Source organism: Hipposideros armiger, unplaced genomic scaffold, assembly GCF_001890085.2.
Source record: "Hipposideros armiger isolate ML-2016 unplaced genomic scaffold, ASM189008v1 scaffold_130, whole genome shotgun sequence".
Classification (NCBI taxonomy): domain Eukaryota; kingdom Metazoa; phylum Chordata; class Mammalia; order Chiroptera; family Hipposideridae; genus Hipposideros; species Hipposideros armiger.
In genome coordinates this window covers 2,133,088-2,150,058 of record NW_017731480.1, presented here as the reverse complement: position 1 = coordinate 2,150,058, position 16,971 = coordinate 2,133,088, and the positions used below count along the sequence as shown (strand labels likewise).

Sequence of the window (16,971 nt, the reverse complement as noted above, 5' to 3'; positions counted from 1 at the left end):
ATTGTTCTGAAATTATCCTAGAGTGGTAAACCTCCGTCCTGCAAGAGGGGAGCTAGAAGCCATTAGGGGAGGATGGGATTTCCCCCCAAAAGCAAGCTTAGCTAGCTCAATCCTGTAACCTCTCATCACCTCTCCCGTCTCAGCACCAAGGAGCAGAATTCTCCGGCAAAGGGCAAGGGCCACGCAGTAGATGCTTGAAGAAACCCTCACAAGGGCCTTCGACAACCTCCTATGTCACTGTTTGAGAGCTCCACACATGAGAAAGTTCCGACACCAAACCAAGATCTGTTTCACTATATAACTTCCACTGCCTCTTAGAATTGTCCTCTGAAACCACAGAAAGTACCAGCAGCCTTTCAAATATTGTGAATGCTATAAAAATCTCTGTTCTCCTTGGCCCAGTAACCTGCTGCTTTCACTTCAGGCTAAATATATACATAGTTCCTTTAAATAGTTCTATTCTACCAGTGGTTGTCCTTTCATTGTCCAGGTCTTCTCTGCTCACTGAATTAGAGTTGTTTTTGTGTCCCATTTTCATGCCATCTTTCCCCCTTTTTAAAAAAGCAATTTCTATTCATTGTAGGAAATACAGAAAACATAAAAAAGAAAATTGAAAATTTTCATATTAACACTTTCTGGAGATATCTGCTGCTAATCCATTGACATTTTCAGGTTTGTTTTTTTTTTCTATAAATTCCTTTTTCATAGACATTAATCTTATGTTACATACATACAAAATCTGTTGTTTTTACACAGGAGGTGTGTCTTTGAAAAACTGTAAGTAAATTAAATCACATTTTAAGTATCAACAGAATTCAATATAAAAAGGGTATCTGTAATGAAAAAAAAATCTATCCCTTATGTGGACAATACTTTGATAATATTATTTTATCTTCCAACTGTATGGTGTACAGTTTTTATGAGTTAGGAGTATCAAAATCAAGACAGTGATTGAATAGAAGCTAGATTCTAGGAGACTGTGGACAGAAGAACTAAACATAGTGTGGGGAAAAAGAGAGATATACAGAGGGTGTCAAAAAAATGTATACACATTTTCAGAAAGGAAAAAACTGTATTAAAATTGCAATACTCAATATATACTGATAACAAAAGATGAATGCAAGTTATGTGTGCAAGTCATGTGTATACATTTTTTTTTTGGCACCCCCAGTACTTGGGGGAAAAGATTAATTTGTTAGTGTGGATCTGGGTCTTGGAACAAAGTCAACTCTGTTAATTTGTAAAGATTAAATGGAAAGAAAAGTTATCACAATATAATACTTGTTCAATTATATATTGTTTAGGTGAAACTTGAACTTTTCCAGTGAAAGGAAATAGAATAAAAGGGAAAAAGGGACAGAGTAGTTTGAAGTCATGCTAACGCTGATGAATTAGAGACACAGATATAATAATTGCATACCATCAGCTGCATTCACTTTTGACTGGAGTTGTTATTTGTTAATGCATTCAATACGGCTTGGTTTATGAAGTACATATAGTTATTTAACTAAAAGATAAACAGATAATCTGTACTTTAACTCTTTTTGCCACTTGATACGTTAAAGAACCTTCACACTTAAAAAAAAAATGCAATTATTGAAGCACAGCTGAATGGCCCCAGAGCACCCAGGCTCCATTAAATTTGCTTACATCTAATTACTCCTGACTGAGGCAGGTGAGAAATTTATTCTTAAAAGATCTTTCTTTATTCAGTAGCAAAAGAATAAAATGAAACAAAATCAGTGATTTCTAATCTAATTACTATCTAAAACTGTTTGTAGTATTTGCTCTCTAAGCCCCTCTAAACCTGGGCTTTGTGCAATAATCATTATAATTATGTTTTTAACTGCTTAATACAAACATTTCCTCCTAGAAAAATTAGTGTAAGTCGTCATCAATGTCAACTACGAATTCACTTCCTGTATCTTTCAAATTAAACATTTTGAGGTCATTTAGAAATTGGGATACTGCTCCAATTTCCCCAAAATGTAACTATATCTGATCTAAAATATCTTTAACAAAGGAAATAAAAATGTGAGATTAATAAGTATAGCATAGAGAGCCCAAATCCCCAAGATTCAACTACAGTTTAGACACCGACTTTTCTAAACCTGTCAAAAAAGAGAAAAATATATCTCCTAGCTCCAGTTCTATTGAAAACCAGAGGCTTAATTAATTGTCTTGCTTATACCCCATCTGTTGCATGGGAAACTTCCAATGATTTTCAGAGGTGAAGACAAGAAAGAGAGATGTGTCGGATTTATGCTGCGGCACAGTTACACAAGTTTCTTTATTGCCAAACAGGAAAATGAAACAGCAAATGAAATCTATGAGTGAAGCTTACCCACTAAGTTTACTTGTTCACATATATTACAGCATATCAAAAGTTGCTCATAATTATCCCTATGCCTATTTAGCAGTAATAATAATGTATGCAACATATTAAACTGTTCAAAAAACTTGCACACGTTTTGTCCCATTTTAGTAGTAAATGTTTAGTAGGACAAATGATAAAACATTGTTTAAGAAAATGGAGGCTGTGAAAATGGAGGTTCTGGGGCTAAGAAATGATAAAACCAGGCACTGAAATCACATACTTTGATTTTGAGTCCAGGAGTGTTTCTTCAAGATCAAGCTAAACCACAGTAAAATAAAGCGCTCCTTACACTAAGGTGTATAAACAGCAAAGTGCCCACAGGCTATAAAAGCTCAGGTTAACATTGCACATCTTTGAAACAATGATTTTATTATAAGAATTAGAAAAACAAATACACAAAACAATGGAATGAGGATGAGCATTTTGATGTGAGGCATTGTGATATTGTGATTTGTAGTAAGAAATATTTGGTCTTTGACCATTTCTGGCACAGACCTCCTAAAACCCTTGGAATTTCCTAAGTGATGAGAACTATAAGAGGTATCTTTTGTTATGTTAATGATGTGACTTTTGGTCCCAGCCTAAGGATGGGGGCTGGTTGCCAGGAAAACCAACTTTGTGATGTTCATCAGTATCCTTTAATAATAAACTGGTAAACGTTAAGTAAACATTTCCCTGAATTCTGTGACTCGCTCTAGCTAATTAATCAAATCCAAAGGGGGAAAGGGTCATGGGAGCATCTGATTGATAGCCAGTCGGTCAGAAGTACAGGTACCAATCTGGACTTGGGACTGACATCTGAAGTCCCAGTGGGGAGTGGGGATCTTTGGAACCTCAAGTCTATAGATGGTTGGTCAGAAGCACAAGTGTTAACCTTGGCTTATGACTGGATTCTGAATTAGAAGGTGGTTTTGTGGGACTGAACCCTTTACCTGAATCTAATGCTATCTCCAGGTAGACAGTGTCAGAAATGAGTTGAATTACAGGACATCCAGCTGGTGTCATGAATTGTTTGGTGTTGGGAAAAACCTCCACACATCTGGTGAGCAGACGTCAAATGTTTTGTATGAGGAGTAAAGAAGACACACAGGAAAGAAACAAAAAGAAAGAATTGGGTTTTTCCCTAATTAGACTGAACTGAGTTTTTCTAAAAGAGAAAAGTATAATGGAAGGAATAATAAAGACAGCAACAGAAATTAATGAAATAGAAAACTAACATGTAATATAGAAAATCAATAAAAATCCAAAGATTAAAATCAGTAAGCCCACACAAGACTAATAAAAGCAAGGAAAAAACAAAAAACATTACCAACTGGAATGGAAAAGATTACATCACTACCAGTTCTAAAAAGATAATAAGAAGACATTAGGAACTACTTTATATCTATAATATTCAAAATTGAGAAGAAATAGACAAATTCAGAAAAAAACAACTTATTTAATTGAAATAATAAATGAAAATTTGAATAGCCTTAATCTAACAATGCAATTTAATTTTTAATGGCCACTTTCCTAAGAAGTCTCCGTGTTCAGATGGTATATGCAGTAAGTACTTTAAACACTGAAGAAAGAATTAATACCATCTTAAGAGAAAATCTTTTGGACAATAGAAAAAGCGGAAATACTCCAAAGCTTTATGAGGCCAAGGTAACCTTATTACCTATGATTACTAGGAAAACAAATATAGGCCTCATTGTCCAGTAATGACTACCCTAATCTAGGCTAACTGTAGAATCACCATATGTTGGCATCCTTAGCTTGGCTACTGACACTCCTTCCTGGTCATTGACCTTTAAAAACAATAACTTTCATAATGATTACAATACTCAATAGTCTTTCCTGGGTAAGGATACAGGCCCTCTTCCTTCACTGTTGACTGATACGATGTTCCATAAAAGTAAATACTCTGGTTAGTCCAGTCCTTTCAAGGTTGTCCCTCCAGGGCCATTTCTAGATGCAGTCAGTCTACTGGAAGATAGCTCCCTCTAGTGTCTCTATTTGGACTAGCACATTTTTTCATCATGATAAGCTTTCAGGAACATTATTCTGACCCGATGTAGCAGCACCCCAACACAGCACCAAATATCCCTACAGAACGACTGGCACAGCAGATGCAAAAGTAATCAAGCTAGAATATGGGTTATTGCCATGGTACATTAGTGATATTAGTGCAATTTAGGAAAATGGGTTGCACACTAAAATGATGTAAGTCCCATGAGAGCGTCAATTGGTTATTATACCAAATACAGCTCTGCCTGGTGTCGTAAGTTTTCCAAAAATGTACTTTGAATAATTCCAGAGAGGAGTTATTGGTAATATTGATTCATTATCTCTCTTCCAATTCCATTTCCCTCAAGGGTGGTGTTCCAATTTCCTTAAATGAATTCCACTTATATTAACATATTCTGTATTTGAAGAACTAAAACTATGGCAGGCAGTAGGTATCAGCTTTCCATTATAACTAGGTAGAATCTTAGCAACATGTTGTTTGCTTTTAATATTTATTTATTTTATTGATGTGACATTGGTTAATACCATTATATAAATTTCAGGTGTACACCATTATAATTGGATAGCTGTATACTCTATTGTGTACTCACCATTAAAAGTCTAGTTTCCATCTGTTACATATATGTGACCCTCTTGACTCATTTCACTCTCCTCCCACCCACTTTCCCCTCAGGTGACCACCATTCTGTTGTATGTATCTTTGAGCATGTTTTTGTTTGCTTTGTTCGTTCATTTGTTACTTTTTTGTTTTATACTATAATTTTGTATGAGCGAAATTATATGGTTTTTGTCCTTCATCTGGCTTATTTCACTTAGCATAATAGCCTCTAGGTCATCCCTGTTGCAACAAGAGACAGCATTTCACCTTTTTTATGGCAGAGTAGTATTCCATAGTGTGTGTGTGTGTGTGTGTATTGTAAATAATGCTGCAGGTACAGGTATCTTTTTTAATTAGTATTTTTGCATTCTTTGGATAAATATCCAGAAGAGGAACTGCTGGATCATATAGCACTTCTAGTCCTAACTTTTTGAAGAATTTCCATACTGCTTTGCATAGCGGCTGCACCAATTTAAATTCCCACCAACAGTGTATGAGGGTTCCCTTTGCTCCAGTTTCTCCAACACTTGTTATTTTCGATAACAGCCATTTTAGGTTTTAATTGGGTTGTTTGTTGTTGAGTTGAAGAATTAGTTCTTTATATATTTTAGATATAAACCCTTTTCAGAAATATAATTTACAAATATCTTCTCCCATTCAGTTGGTTGCCTTTTTGTTTTGTTGTTTTCCTTTGCCGTGCAGAAGGTTTTTAGTTTGATGTGGTCCCATTTGTTTATTTTTGTTTTTGTTTCCCTTGTTTTTGAAATCAAATTCACAAAAACTCCACTGAATCAATGTCTAGAAACTTAGTGCCTTTTATTTCCTTCTATATATTTTGTTGTTGCAAGTCTTACATTCAAGTGTAATCCATTTTGAATTAATTTATTAACTATGTTGTAAAATAGTGGTCTGGTTTCATTCTTTTGCATATGGCTGTCCAGTTTTCCCAACATTGTTCATCAAACAGACTGTCCTTTCTTAACTTGTATAGCATAAATTAGTTATCCATATATGTGTGGGTTTATTTCTGGGCTCTCAATTCTGTCCCATTGGTCTGCATGTCCATTTTTCTGTCAATACCATATTGTCTTGATTACAATGGCTTTGTAGTATAGTTTGACATTGGGGCATGTGACACCTCCAGCTTTGTTCTTTTTTCTCAGGATTGCTTTGGCTATTTTTTTGTGCTTCCATACAAATTTGAGGATTTGGGGTTCTATTTTTGTGAAAAACGTCTGGGATTTTGATAGGGATTGCACTGAATCTGTAGATTGCTTTAGGTAATATGGACATATTAACGATGTTGTTTCTTCTATTCCGTGAACATGGAATCTGTCTGTATTTCTTTGAGTCTCCAATTTCTTTGAACAATGTCTAGTAGTTTTCAGTACAGAGTAGTTTCACCTCCTTTGTTAAGTTTATTCCTAGGTATTTTATTCTTTTTGTTGTGATTATAAATGGGATTGTTTTCTTCATTTCTCTTTCTAATAGTTCATTGTTAGTATATAGAAAAACATTTTTGTATATTGATTTTGTATCCTGCAAATTTACTGTAAGCTTTTATTATTTCTAATAAATTTTGGTGGGGTCTTTAGGGTTTTCTACACATCAAATCATGTTATCTGTACATAGTGGCAGTTTTACTTCTTCCTTTCCAATTTGGATGCCTTTTCTTGCCTAATTGTTGTCACTAGTACTTCCAGTACTATGGTTCAATAAAAGTGGGGGGAATGGGCAACCTGGTCTTGTTCCTGATCTTAGAGGCAAAAAACATTTCAGTTTTTAATCATTGAACATGATGTTAGCTGTGGGTTTGTCATATATGGTCTCTATTATGTTGAGGCACTTTCCTTCTATACCCATTTTATTGAAACTTTTTATCATAAATGAATGCTATATCTTGTCACATGCTTTTTCTGCATCTATGGAGATGATCATACAATTTTTATCCTTTATTTTGTTAATGTGGTATATATTATGGTGATTGATTTGCAAGGGTTGACCCATTTTGCAATCCTGGAATGAATTGTACTTGATAGTGGTATATGATCCTTTTAATGTATCGTTGTATTTGATTTGGTAGTATTTTGTTGAGGATTTTTGCATTTATGAACAGAGTATTGGCCTGTAATTTTTTTTTTTTTTTGTATGTGGTCCTGACCTGGTTTTGGAATCATGGTAATGTTGGCCTCACAAAATGAGTTAGGGAGCATTGCTTCCTCTTCAATTTTTTTTGGAAGTTTGAAAAGGACAGGTATCAGATTTTCTTTGAATGATTCATAGAATCCATGAGTGAAGCCATCTGGTATGGACTTTTGTTTTTGGGGAGGTTTTGATTATTGTTTCTATTTCCTTACTAGTAATTGGTCTTTTCAGGTTTTCCATTTCTTTATGATTCAGTCTAGGAAGGTTGTATTATTCTAAGAATCTGTGCATGTCTTCTAGGTTGTCCATTTGGTGGCACATAGCTTTACATAGTATTCTTTTATGAGCTTTAGCATTTTTATGGTATTAGTTGAAACTACTGTTTGATTTTTCACTTTACTTATATGAGTCATCTTTCTTCTTTTCTTTGTGAGTCTAGTTAGGGGTTTGTCAATTTTATTTATGTGTTTGAAGAATCAGATCCTTGTTTAATTTATGTTCTCTATTGTCTTTGTAGTCTCTATTTCACTTATTTCCACTCTGATGTTTTTTTTGTTTTGTTTTTTTTAGCTGAGCCACCCTGCCACCTGTTGGCAGCTCAGCGGCTGCTCAGCTCGGGCTGGGACTCGAACCGCTGTTGCTCAGAGCTCAAACTCTTGAGCGAGCTCTTAACCAACTGAGCCATTCGGCCGGCCCCTCCACTCTGATTTTTATTATTTCCTTCCTTCTACTGACATTGGAATTTATTTGTTCTTCTTTTTCTAATTCCTTAGAATGCAATGTTAAATTGTTTGAGATTTTTCTTGTTTCTTGAGGTCGGGCTGTCATGCCATAAACTTCCCTCTTAGTACTACTTTTGCTGTATCCCAAAGATTTTGGTATGTCAAATTTTTATTTTAATTTGTCTCTGGATCTTTTGTTTACTTCTTTTATTTCTTCATTGACCCATAGTTGTTCAGTAGTATATTGTTTGATCTCCACATATTTGTAATTTTTCCAGCTTTCTTTTTGTAGTTGATTTCTAGTTTCATAGTGCTGTGATCAGAAAAGATGCCTGATATGATTTCAATCTTCTTAAACTTATCAAGACTTCAACATATGGTTTATCCTTAAGAATGTTCCATGTGCACATAAGAAGAATGTGTATGCTGTCACTTTGAAATGGGAAGTTCTGAAAATATCTATTAAGTCCATGTAGTCTAATGTATCATTTAAGGCCAATGTTTCCTTGTTAACTTTCTATGTGGGTGATCTATCCATTATTGTAAGCAGGTTGTTGAAGCTTTCTATTATTGCATTTCTGTCTCTTTCTCCCTTTAGGTCTGTTAATAATTGTTTAATATATTTTGGTTGCTCCTAAGTTGGGTGCATATGTTAATAAATGTCTTCTTAATGGTTTGTCCCCTTTATCATTATAATGTCCTTATTTTCCTCTTATCTTTTTTGTCTTGCCGTCCATTTTCCCTGAATACACACACACACACACACACACACACACACACACACACGGTGCCCCCAAAATGTATACAGATTTTAGGAAAGGAAAACTGTATTGAAATTGTAATACTCAATATATACCGATAACAAAAGATGAATACAAGTCACGTTTGACTTCTGTAATTAAAAGAGGTACTCAAAGTGGTTACCATCAGCATCCAGACACTTCTGATTATAGTGAACTGCTGCTTGACCAACGTTGACCAAAGTGTCCACTTGTATACATTTTTTTTGGCATCCCCGGTGTGTGTGTGTGTGTGTGTGTGTGTGTGTGTATACATATATTGTATATATATATATATATATATATATTGCTACACCCTTTTTTCTGGTTACCATTTGCTTGGTGTATCACCTTCCACCACTTTACTTTGAGTCTATTTGTTATTGGAGCTAAAATGGGTCTCCTGAAGGCAGCATATAGTTGAGACTTGTTTTTTAATCCATCCTGCTACTCTGTGCCTTTTGATTGGTGACTTCAGTCCATTTACATTTAGGGTGACTGTTGATATATGAGGACTTACTACTGCCATTTGACTTTCATTTTCTGATTGCTCTGTATCTCCACTGGTTTCTGTCTGCTACTTTAGTTTGGTGGTTTTATATGGTTTTTTTTTTCTGTTTTCTCTTTTTTTATGTTCTATCTCAGCTCTGGATTTTTGTTTCTTGGTTACCATGAGGTTGTATAAAATGTCTCATAGATAAAAGAGTCCTTTTTCTTCTAATAGCATCGTGTCTTCATTTGCCTATACAAGTTCAGTCCTTTTCATCCTCCCCTTTTATGTTTTTGTTGTCACATATTATTCCTTTTTATGTTGTGTGTTCATGACTAAATCTAAGTAGCTGATAGTTATATTTAACGCTTTTTACCTTTTAACATTTATGTTATAATTAAATGTTTAGCACCCTATCCTGAAACAGAGTTGCAATTTTCTGCTTCTGTTTATTTGTTTGTCACCTTACTCAAAGTTTCATATACTTTTGTCTTTTTGTTTCAGCAGCAGAACACCTTTCAATATTACTTGTAATGCAGGTTTTGTGATGGTAAATTCCCTCAGCTTCTATTTAGGAAACCTTTTATTTCGCCTTCATATCTAAAGGACAACTTTGTTGAATACAGTATTCTTGGCTGGTGGTTACAATCTTCAAATATTTTGAATATGTCATTCCACTCTCCCCTGGCTTGCAAAATTTCTGCTGAGAAATATGATAATACCCTGATAGGGTTTCCTTTGCAGGTTATTGTCTCTTTTTCCATGGCTGCCTTGGGAATTCTTTCTTTATCATTAACTTCTGACAGTTTTAATATAATGTGTCTTAGAGAAGGGCTTTTTGCATTGAGGTAATCAGGTATTTTGTTAGCCTCTTGCACTTGTATGTTCAGTTCCTTCCCTATGTTTGGAAATATCTCATTAATTACTTCTTTGAATAGGCTCTCTGTTACCTTCTCTCTCTCTTCTTCTGGGATACCCATTATCCTTATGTTGTCCTTTCTAGTGGAGACAGATAGTTCTTGTAAAGTTCTTTCATTTTTAAAATCTTAATTCTCTCTGCTTTTCCATCTGAATCATTTCTATATCTCCATCTATGAGCTCAAGGATTCTCTCTTTCATATAGTCTGCTCTATTTCCAATGATTTCTAATGCGCTCTTCATCTCATTTATTCAGTTCTTCAGCTCCAGAATTTTTTTTTATAGTTTTAATCTCTTTTGTAAAGTACTCTTTCTGTTCATTAGTTTTATTCCTGAGCTCACTGAACTGCCTTTCTGAGTTTTCTTCTATCTCACTGAGTTTCTTCATGACAGCTATTCTGGATTCTCTAACATTTAGATCTCAATCTTCTATGACTTTTAGCTTGGTTTCTGAAAAAAAATTATCATTTTCTTTTTGTGATACCATGTTACCGTGGTTGTTCATGGTGCTTGATGGATGGTTGCTCTGTGGACACATTTGAAGTAGCAAACATTTTTCTTATTTAGGTATCATTTTAACAATTCATCAGGTTGGTAATTAGAGTACTTTCTTTTGTTTTCTAGTAGGTGACTCGAGTGCAAGTTTTGGTTTCTCTTAAGTGTGCTGCTTGTGCCTCTGGAGTCGATAGTGACTTGCTCCTACTGTTGTCACTGTGGTGGTGGACATTGCTGTGATCATGAGTGTCACTGAGATGGTGGCGCCCCTGCTGTGTCGGGTCACCTAGGTGTTGGGGGACCACCCCCATGGTAGGGGATGGGTCAGTTGAGGGAAGAGCCAGGTTCATTAACCTGGCTGCTATGCTGCCTGGTTCCCTATGGCTGCTGGCACCAGTGTGGCCAGGAGCTGTAGTCACTTAAGCTATCTCTGCGGCAGCTATCAGGCTTGCTGCTGTGGGCACCACTGCACTCAGGGGAAGGAGCCGGAGTAGTGGGCACTGACACCACTATTGCCCTTATTTTCCTTTGCTGGGACTGTGGTGGGGCTCCGGAGTCACAGACACTGCTTCTGTACTCACTGGGGTTATGTTCTCAGCTGTGGTGGCCAAGGAACCAGGGCCATGGGCACCTTCCCTGTCATTACCTCCATTCTGCTTCCCCTATGCATTCTAATTCACTCACCTCTAGATGTATGGGTACGAGTATGTGGATCTCTCAGGCTTCCTAGTGTGTTGAGTAGAGGAACCTTTGTTGGGTTATAGATGTCCCACTAGTTGTAGATTGAAGGGGAGAGACAAAGGGATCTTGTCACTCTGCATCATGCTGATGTCACCCTCTCCTTAATTCTTAACCTTAGCCCTAACTTTGGTTTTCTCTACAAGAGCATCTCCATACACTACAAGTTTCACGTTTGAGCCTTTCAGTGTACAATCCCTATCTTTAATAGAGACTGCTGTTTATTTAGCTCAATATCTAACAATCCGAAGAAGTTCTGCATTCCACCCCCATGGGTACATATGGCCTAAGATCCCTTTCTAGGGATTGGGAAGACAGATCTGGCCTGTCAGTTTTTTTCAGATTCTATAGCTTAACTGAGAGAATAATTCAACCCCCTGTTTAATTATTTTCCATTCTAAATCATGACCATCATAATTGGCCTGAACCTCAAATTAGGATAGAGTAAGTTCACTGAAGCATTTTTAAAGGCAGTGACAGAATGCCTCTCCCATCTCCTAAAATGTAGTAGCGCTTTATTAAACCCATAGTGGAAATTCCATCAATTTCTTATTTTGTCATCCCATTTCTAAAAAGCCATCTAAATAAAATCACCTAGTTGAATCAGTTATCTATCTCCTTCCATCTTTCCATTTACCTCCTTTGTGCCTCCTTTCTTTTGGATGGTTTAGAATTTTTTCCACCATGCAACTCTACACTTGGTAACTAAGCCAGCAGATCTGTTACTGCCCCCTGAATATTCTCTTAGCTTCCCAACAGCTAGGTTTTTGTGAGCTACACCCATCATGTCATCATGTGTGCCAACAACATCAAATTGCACAGAAAATAGCTACCTCAGTCGTAAAACATTTCTATTTCATATTTAGATGATTACATACTTTACATGACATGTTCCAAGGAGCCATGCCCCAAACCCAAAGGTTCCAAGCTTGTTTACTGAAATAAACAGTAGCAACCAGATACATTGTGCTAAAGACAGTCCAAAGATAAGGACTCTCCTCAGGTAGTAAATACCATTAGTGACTTTGCTTTGTTTGTGTATTCCATGAGGTCTGTAGTTAATGTTTATGAAATTATATGCGTTCTTCTTTCTTTCTTTTTAGGGGGGTTGTCCCAGTTACTGGAAAGAATGTATTACAGACCAGCTACTTGGTTTTTTTTCCTAGTAATTGTGGAATTTTCTAATAAATAACATATTATGGGTCCTTGAGAATAAAGGTTTTTCATTGTCAAAGAAAGGAAGCACTGATGGCATACAGAATTATTATAGTTCTTATAAAGTCCTGAATTTGATTTCAAAATATGAATTCATGAGGTATTACATTACACACACACACACACACACACACACACACACACACACACACACAAATTCCCATTAAAATAAATCTGGGCATCTTGAAGAAATGAAACCTAGGCTAGAACTGGGGCAGAAAATGTACAAAATGACCCATATGTTCATAACAGCACTATTTATAAAGTCATGAGCCACTTAAAGACATAGATATGTTCTGAGAAATGTGTTGATAGGTGATTTCGTCATTAAGTGAACATCATAGAGTGCACTTACACAATCCTAGATGATATAGCCTACTACACACCTAGGCTATATTTTTCCTGGGCCTAGTTACAAGCCTGTACAGCATACTACTACACAAAACATCATGAGATTACATCAAGCAAAAGAGAAAATGATGCAATCAAGAGACATAGTAAACATGAGATGCATAGGCATACTGTTGACATAACATGGCATGCTGTTTTAAACAAAGTTTTCTAAAAAATAGAAAGAGTGCACTTTAAAGTAACAATAAAAAATATAGTAGTAAATATATAAACCAGTAACATAACCGTTTATTATCATTATAGAGTATTATGTACTATACATAATTGTATGTGCTATATTTTTCTATGACTGGCAATGCAGTGATTTTGTTCACACCAGCATCAACACAAACACATGAGTAATGTGTTGTGCTACATCGTTATGATGGCCATGACATCACTAGGCAATAGGAATGTTTCAGCTCCATTATAATCTTATAGGACCACCATTGTATATGGGTCCGTGGTTGGCCGAAATGTCGTAGGCAGTACATGACTGTAATAGCACCAAACCGGAAACTACCGACATGCCATCAATGATAAATGGACATTTAAATTGTGGTATAGTCCTACAATGGAACTCTATATCATAATGAGAAGTCAACAAATTATTGCTTCATTCAATAATGTGGATGAATCTCATAATGTTGAACCAAAGAAGCCAGACACAATAGAGAATATACTGTATGGTTCAATCATATTAAATTCAAAACCAGGAAAAACTAATTTACCATTTTTAGAGTTGTTACCTTCGGCAAGTCCTGACACAGGGGATATTAACAATGTTCCACATCTACATTTGGGTGTTGATTACACAGGTATGTTTACTTTGTGAAAAATGCATCGCATTTCATCAAAATTGTCAATTCTTTGTTGTACACTAAGAATTTGTGCACTTTTTTGCATTTATGTCACACTTCAATAAAAGGTTACTTAAAAACAAAACAAAACATGAGGTAGATCTATATTCATTGATATGGAAAAAAATCTCTATGATATATTGTTGAGAAAAAAAGGCAAGTTGCTGATCAATACACAGAGATCAATACCATTTGTGTCATATTAAAAAACCCATAAAACAATCATAGTATTTCTTTACATACATATACACATACCGCAAAAAGAGTAATCTAGCAAGAGGGTCAGTCCTCACTCAGGCGTGTGTCTCTGGGAACAGTAGTTGGTGGGAGAGAAGAGGCTAGATCACACATGAGATCTTTTCTTATCTATGAAAATTTAACCTTATATGGACAGAATGTTTTCATGTCATACTCATATAATTAAAATAAGTATTTCCAAAAGGCAGGATTGTTCTTAAATCCAATGTGCAGATGGTTATTTAAATAAGTCTAAAAACCAGAAATTTCTTTAAATGCTAAGCTGTTAATGTGGAAACTTCATTAGTTCCCTGAGCCCACAAACATCAAGGTTATGTAACACAATTACTGGAAATATATTTTTATACATTAAGGTAGAACCAACCCTTTTCTAAAACCATTCCATAATCTGAAGGGGCACAAAACTTTGCTGACCTCTTTTCCCCATGGAAAGATCCTATTGTCCCTTTTTTTTGTTTTGTTTTGTTTAGCTTAAAATGTTTTCTGAAAACATTCAAAGCTGGGGATGGGGGTGAAGATTAGAAGCCTGTATTGCATCATTTATATGTTTCTGTATCTTGAGAAGAAATGTCCCACTCAATTAACCTTTCTTTAATACTGTTCTTGAAAATAACTTTCATTTTTACATAGATAATCAACAGAAACTACTGGTTTTAAGTGTTTTACATGTTAAAATCAGATATATACTTCTGTCATTGAGAGGCCAAGGGCAAATTAGCTCAATTTTATACTTTACCCAAAAGTTTCATAGCTAATCACCATCTTTGACCTCTACATAGAAGTACACACACAAATGAAAAGACACAGTATCAGTGACATACTTTTAATACAATAAAAGTGGTAGTAAGGTCATATTCTATGGCTCTGTCTTTCTCATGGGGTAGGATCTCTCTGGGTTCTAATTAGTAAAAGGGATTGAGTGTGTACTGTCCAGTGAGATGTCTCACGAACTTCATTATAGAACTTGGCAGTCTTAGAAAATCCAAAAGAAAGAGCAAGAGAATACACTCTGTATAGATTCATATAGAAACTTACATGACAAATATATTTATAGTGAGAACTTCTATCGTAAGAGTGGCTAAGCAACATTTTCCAAGAATGAGAACACAACACCACCTCAATTTTTCTCTTTTTAACAGCTAAGGCAATCAACTGCAGGTTCTCTAAATAAGGCTTTCCACTAAAGACAACAACACTTAGACTTCAACAAGAAGAGAGAAGCTTGGTGTTTACCAAGGAGAAATGTAATGGGATCTTTCTTTTAACGCTGTTTAAAATGTGAATTTGTTTGTAAAATCTTCCACAACTTGAGACCTCATTATTTCAGAGATCAGAAAGGTAAACATTCTCAAATGAGATACATAATTTAGGCTCTGAAAACCCTGAGGCTCCAGAGCATTTCCTGTAATGGGTTCACAAAATAAACGTATTGGGCTCAAACCCTATGGTTTCTCGAAAATGAATACAATCATAAAAATTCAAAACAACAAATTAATATGTTCGTATATAATATACATATTTGAATTAGATTACCACCTGCCTGTTTTGTCTATGCTAACATATCAAATGACATTCTCTCAAACATTATTTTCTCACTATTCCCAACAAAAACCCACTACTCTGTTTATTTCTGATACCATAAACAAAGCCAGTCATTCTATTTTAGCATTATTCAAAATATGTTAAAAAAATACAAGGGAAATATCATGTGTTATGCCAAATACAGCTTTTAAAAAGCTTCAAAAAATAAATCAACCTATATTTCCTGTTACCTAGGAACCTGAATTCCAAATCCTATAAAAAGAACTTAAATCAAAGGATCATAACACAATGCCAGTTTTAGAGGTAGTTATATATTTATAAAAAGATTATGAGGCTCACTATTAATACTTTGGTAAAGGTCAAAAGCCCATTTTAAAATCTCCCCTTACTCAGTTTCTTCAGCTGGTGACTCTGCATTTTTATATTCTAAATCATACTTCCTTTTTTGTTGTAACTGCTTATTAGTGAACTCAGATTATTATCTGCGTGGTAACAGAAAGCTCCCTTAAAAATCTGGCTACATACCCAAAGCTGCTACTTTGATGATGATTGCTTGAATGTTAGATGATATCATCTCTTGGAGCAAATCTTCTTGGTTTCTCTGCCAAAGGTAAGCTAAAGGCTGAAGATTAAGCCTCTTACACCTATAAAAGAAAAAGAAGAAAAAATCAGATGACATCTTAATGTTCTACACTTGGATCCATAGCAATTACTTTGATTTTAAACATAATGCTTCTCTCAAGGATTTTAGCACTTAAAATGCTTTTAAAAACATGTTTTGCATAATGAAGTTTATATATACAACATAAACATATCTAATTTCCACAGGCTATACACAAACAGATAAAAATGAAATCTCCAGGCAGCTTAGAAGTATTAATTTTAGTAAGACTCTACAAGTTTAGAAATCTATGCAAAAGAGCTCCCAAATGCCAATGGATGATTATTCTTGTTTCTAGAGCTTCCTTGGGTATCAAAATTGTGAAGCACATGCAAAATAGGCAATTTAGCCTAATAAAACAATCATGTCGATTAACTTTACAATACCTATAGTTATATGAAATATTGTTATCTACTAACTTTGAAAAATTTTAAAAGAATTTGACTCTGCAAAGAAAATTGTAAGAACAAAATGTACAACATATTGAACATCTAATGTGCTGCAGACACTGTACTACGTATTTTACATTAGGGTGCAGGGGAAAGAATCTGGGTTTTGGAGTCAAGATAAATCTGAGTTTGAAACCTACATCTGCACTCACTAGCGAGGTGGCTCTGGCAAGTCCAAGCCAAGCTCTGGGTCTTTAATTTCCTCCTTCATAAACAGGGACAAGGATATTTCCTTTCAAAGTTCTTGAGAAGATTAAGAGATTAGAAAGGGAAGCCATCCTTAACTCCTCTTTTCTTCACATTCCTCATCCAGTCTACCACAGG

General features: G+C 35.3%; 1 protein-coding gene across 1 annotated transcript in view; it reads right to left on the bottom strand.

The window, feature by feature from the left end:
- The window catches only part of LOC109386235 (diphthine--ammonia ligase-like), a 78,645-nt gene that overhangs the window by 43,906 nt on the left and 17,768 nt on the right, over positions 1-16,971 (bottom strand). Inside the window, exon 2 of the mRNA XM_019649185.1 lies at positions 16,063-16,181. Coding sequence (XP_019504730.1) covers positions 16,063-16,181 — 119 coding nt within the window. The remainder of the gene's footprint in view (positions 1-16,062; positions 16,182-16,971) is intronic.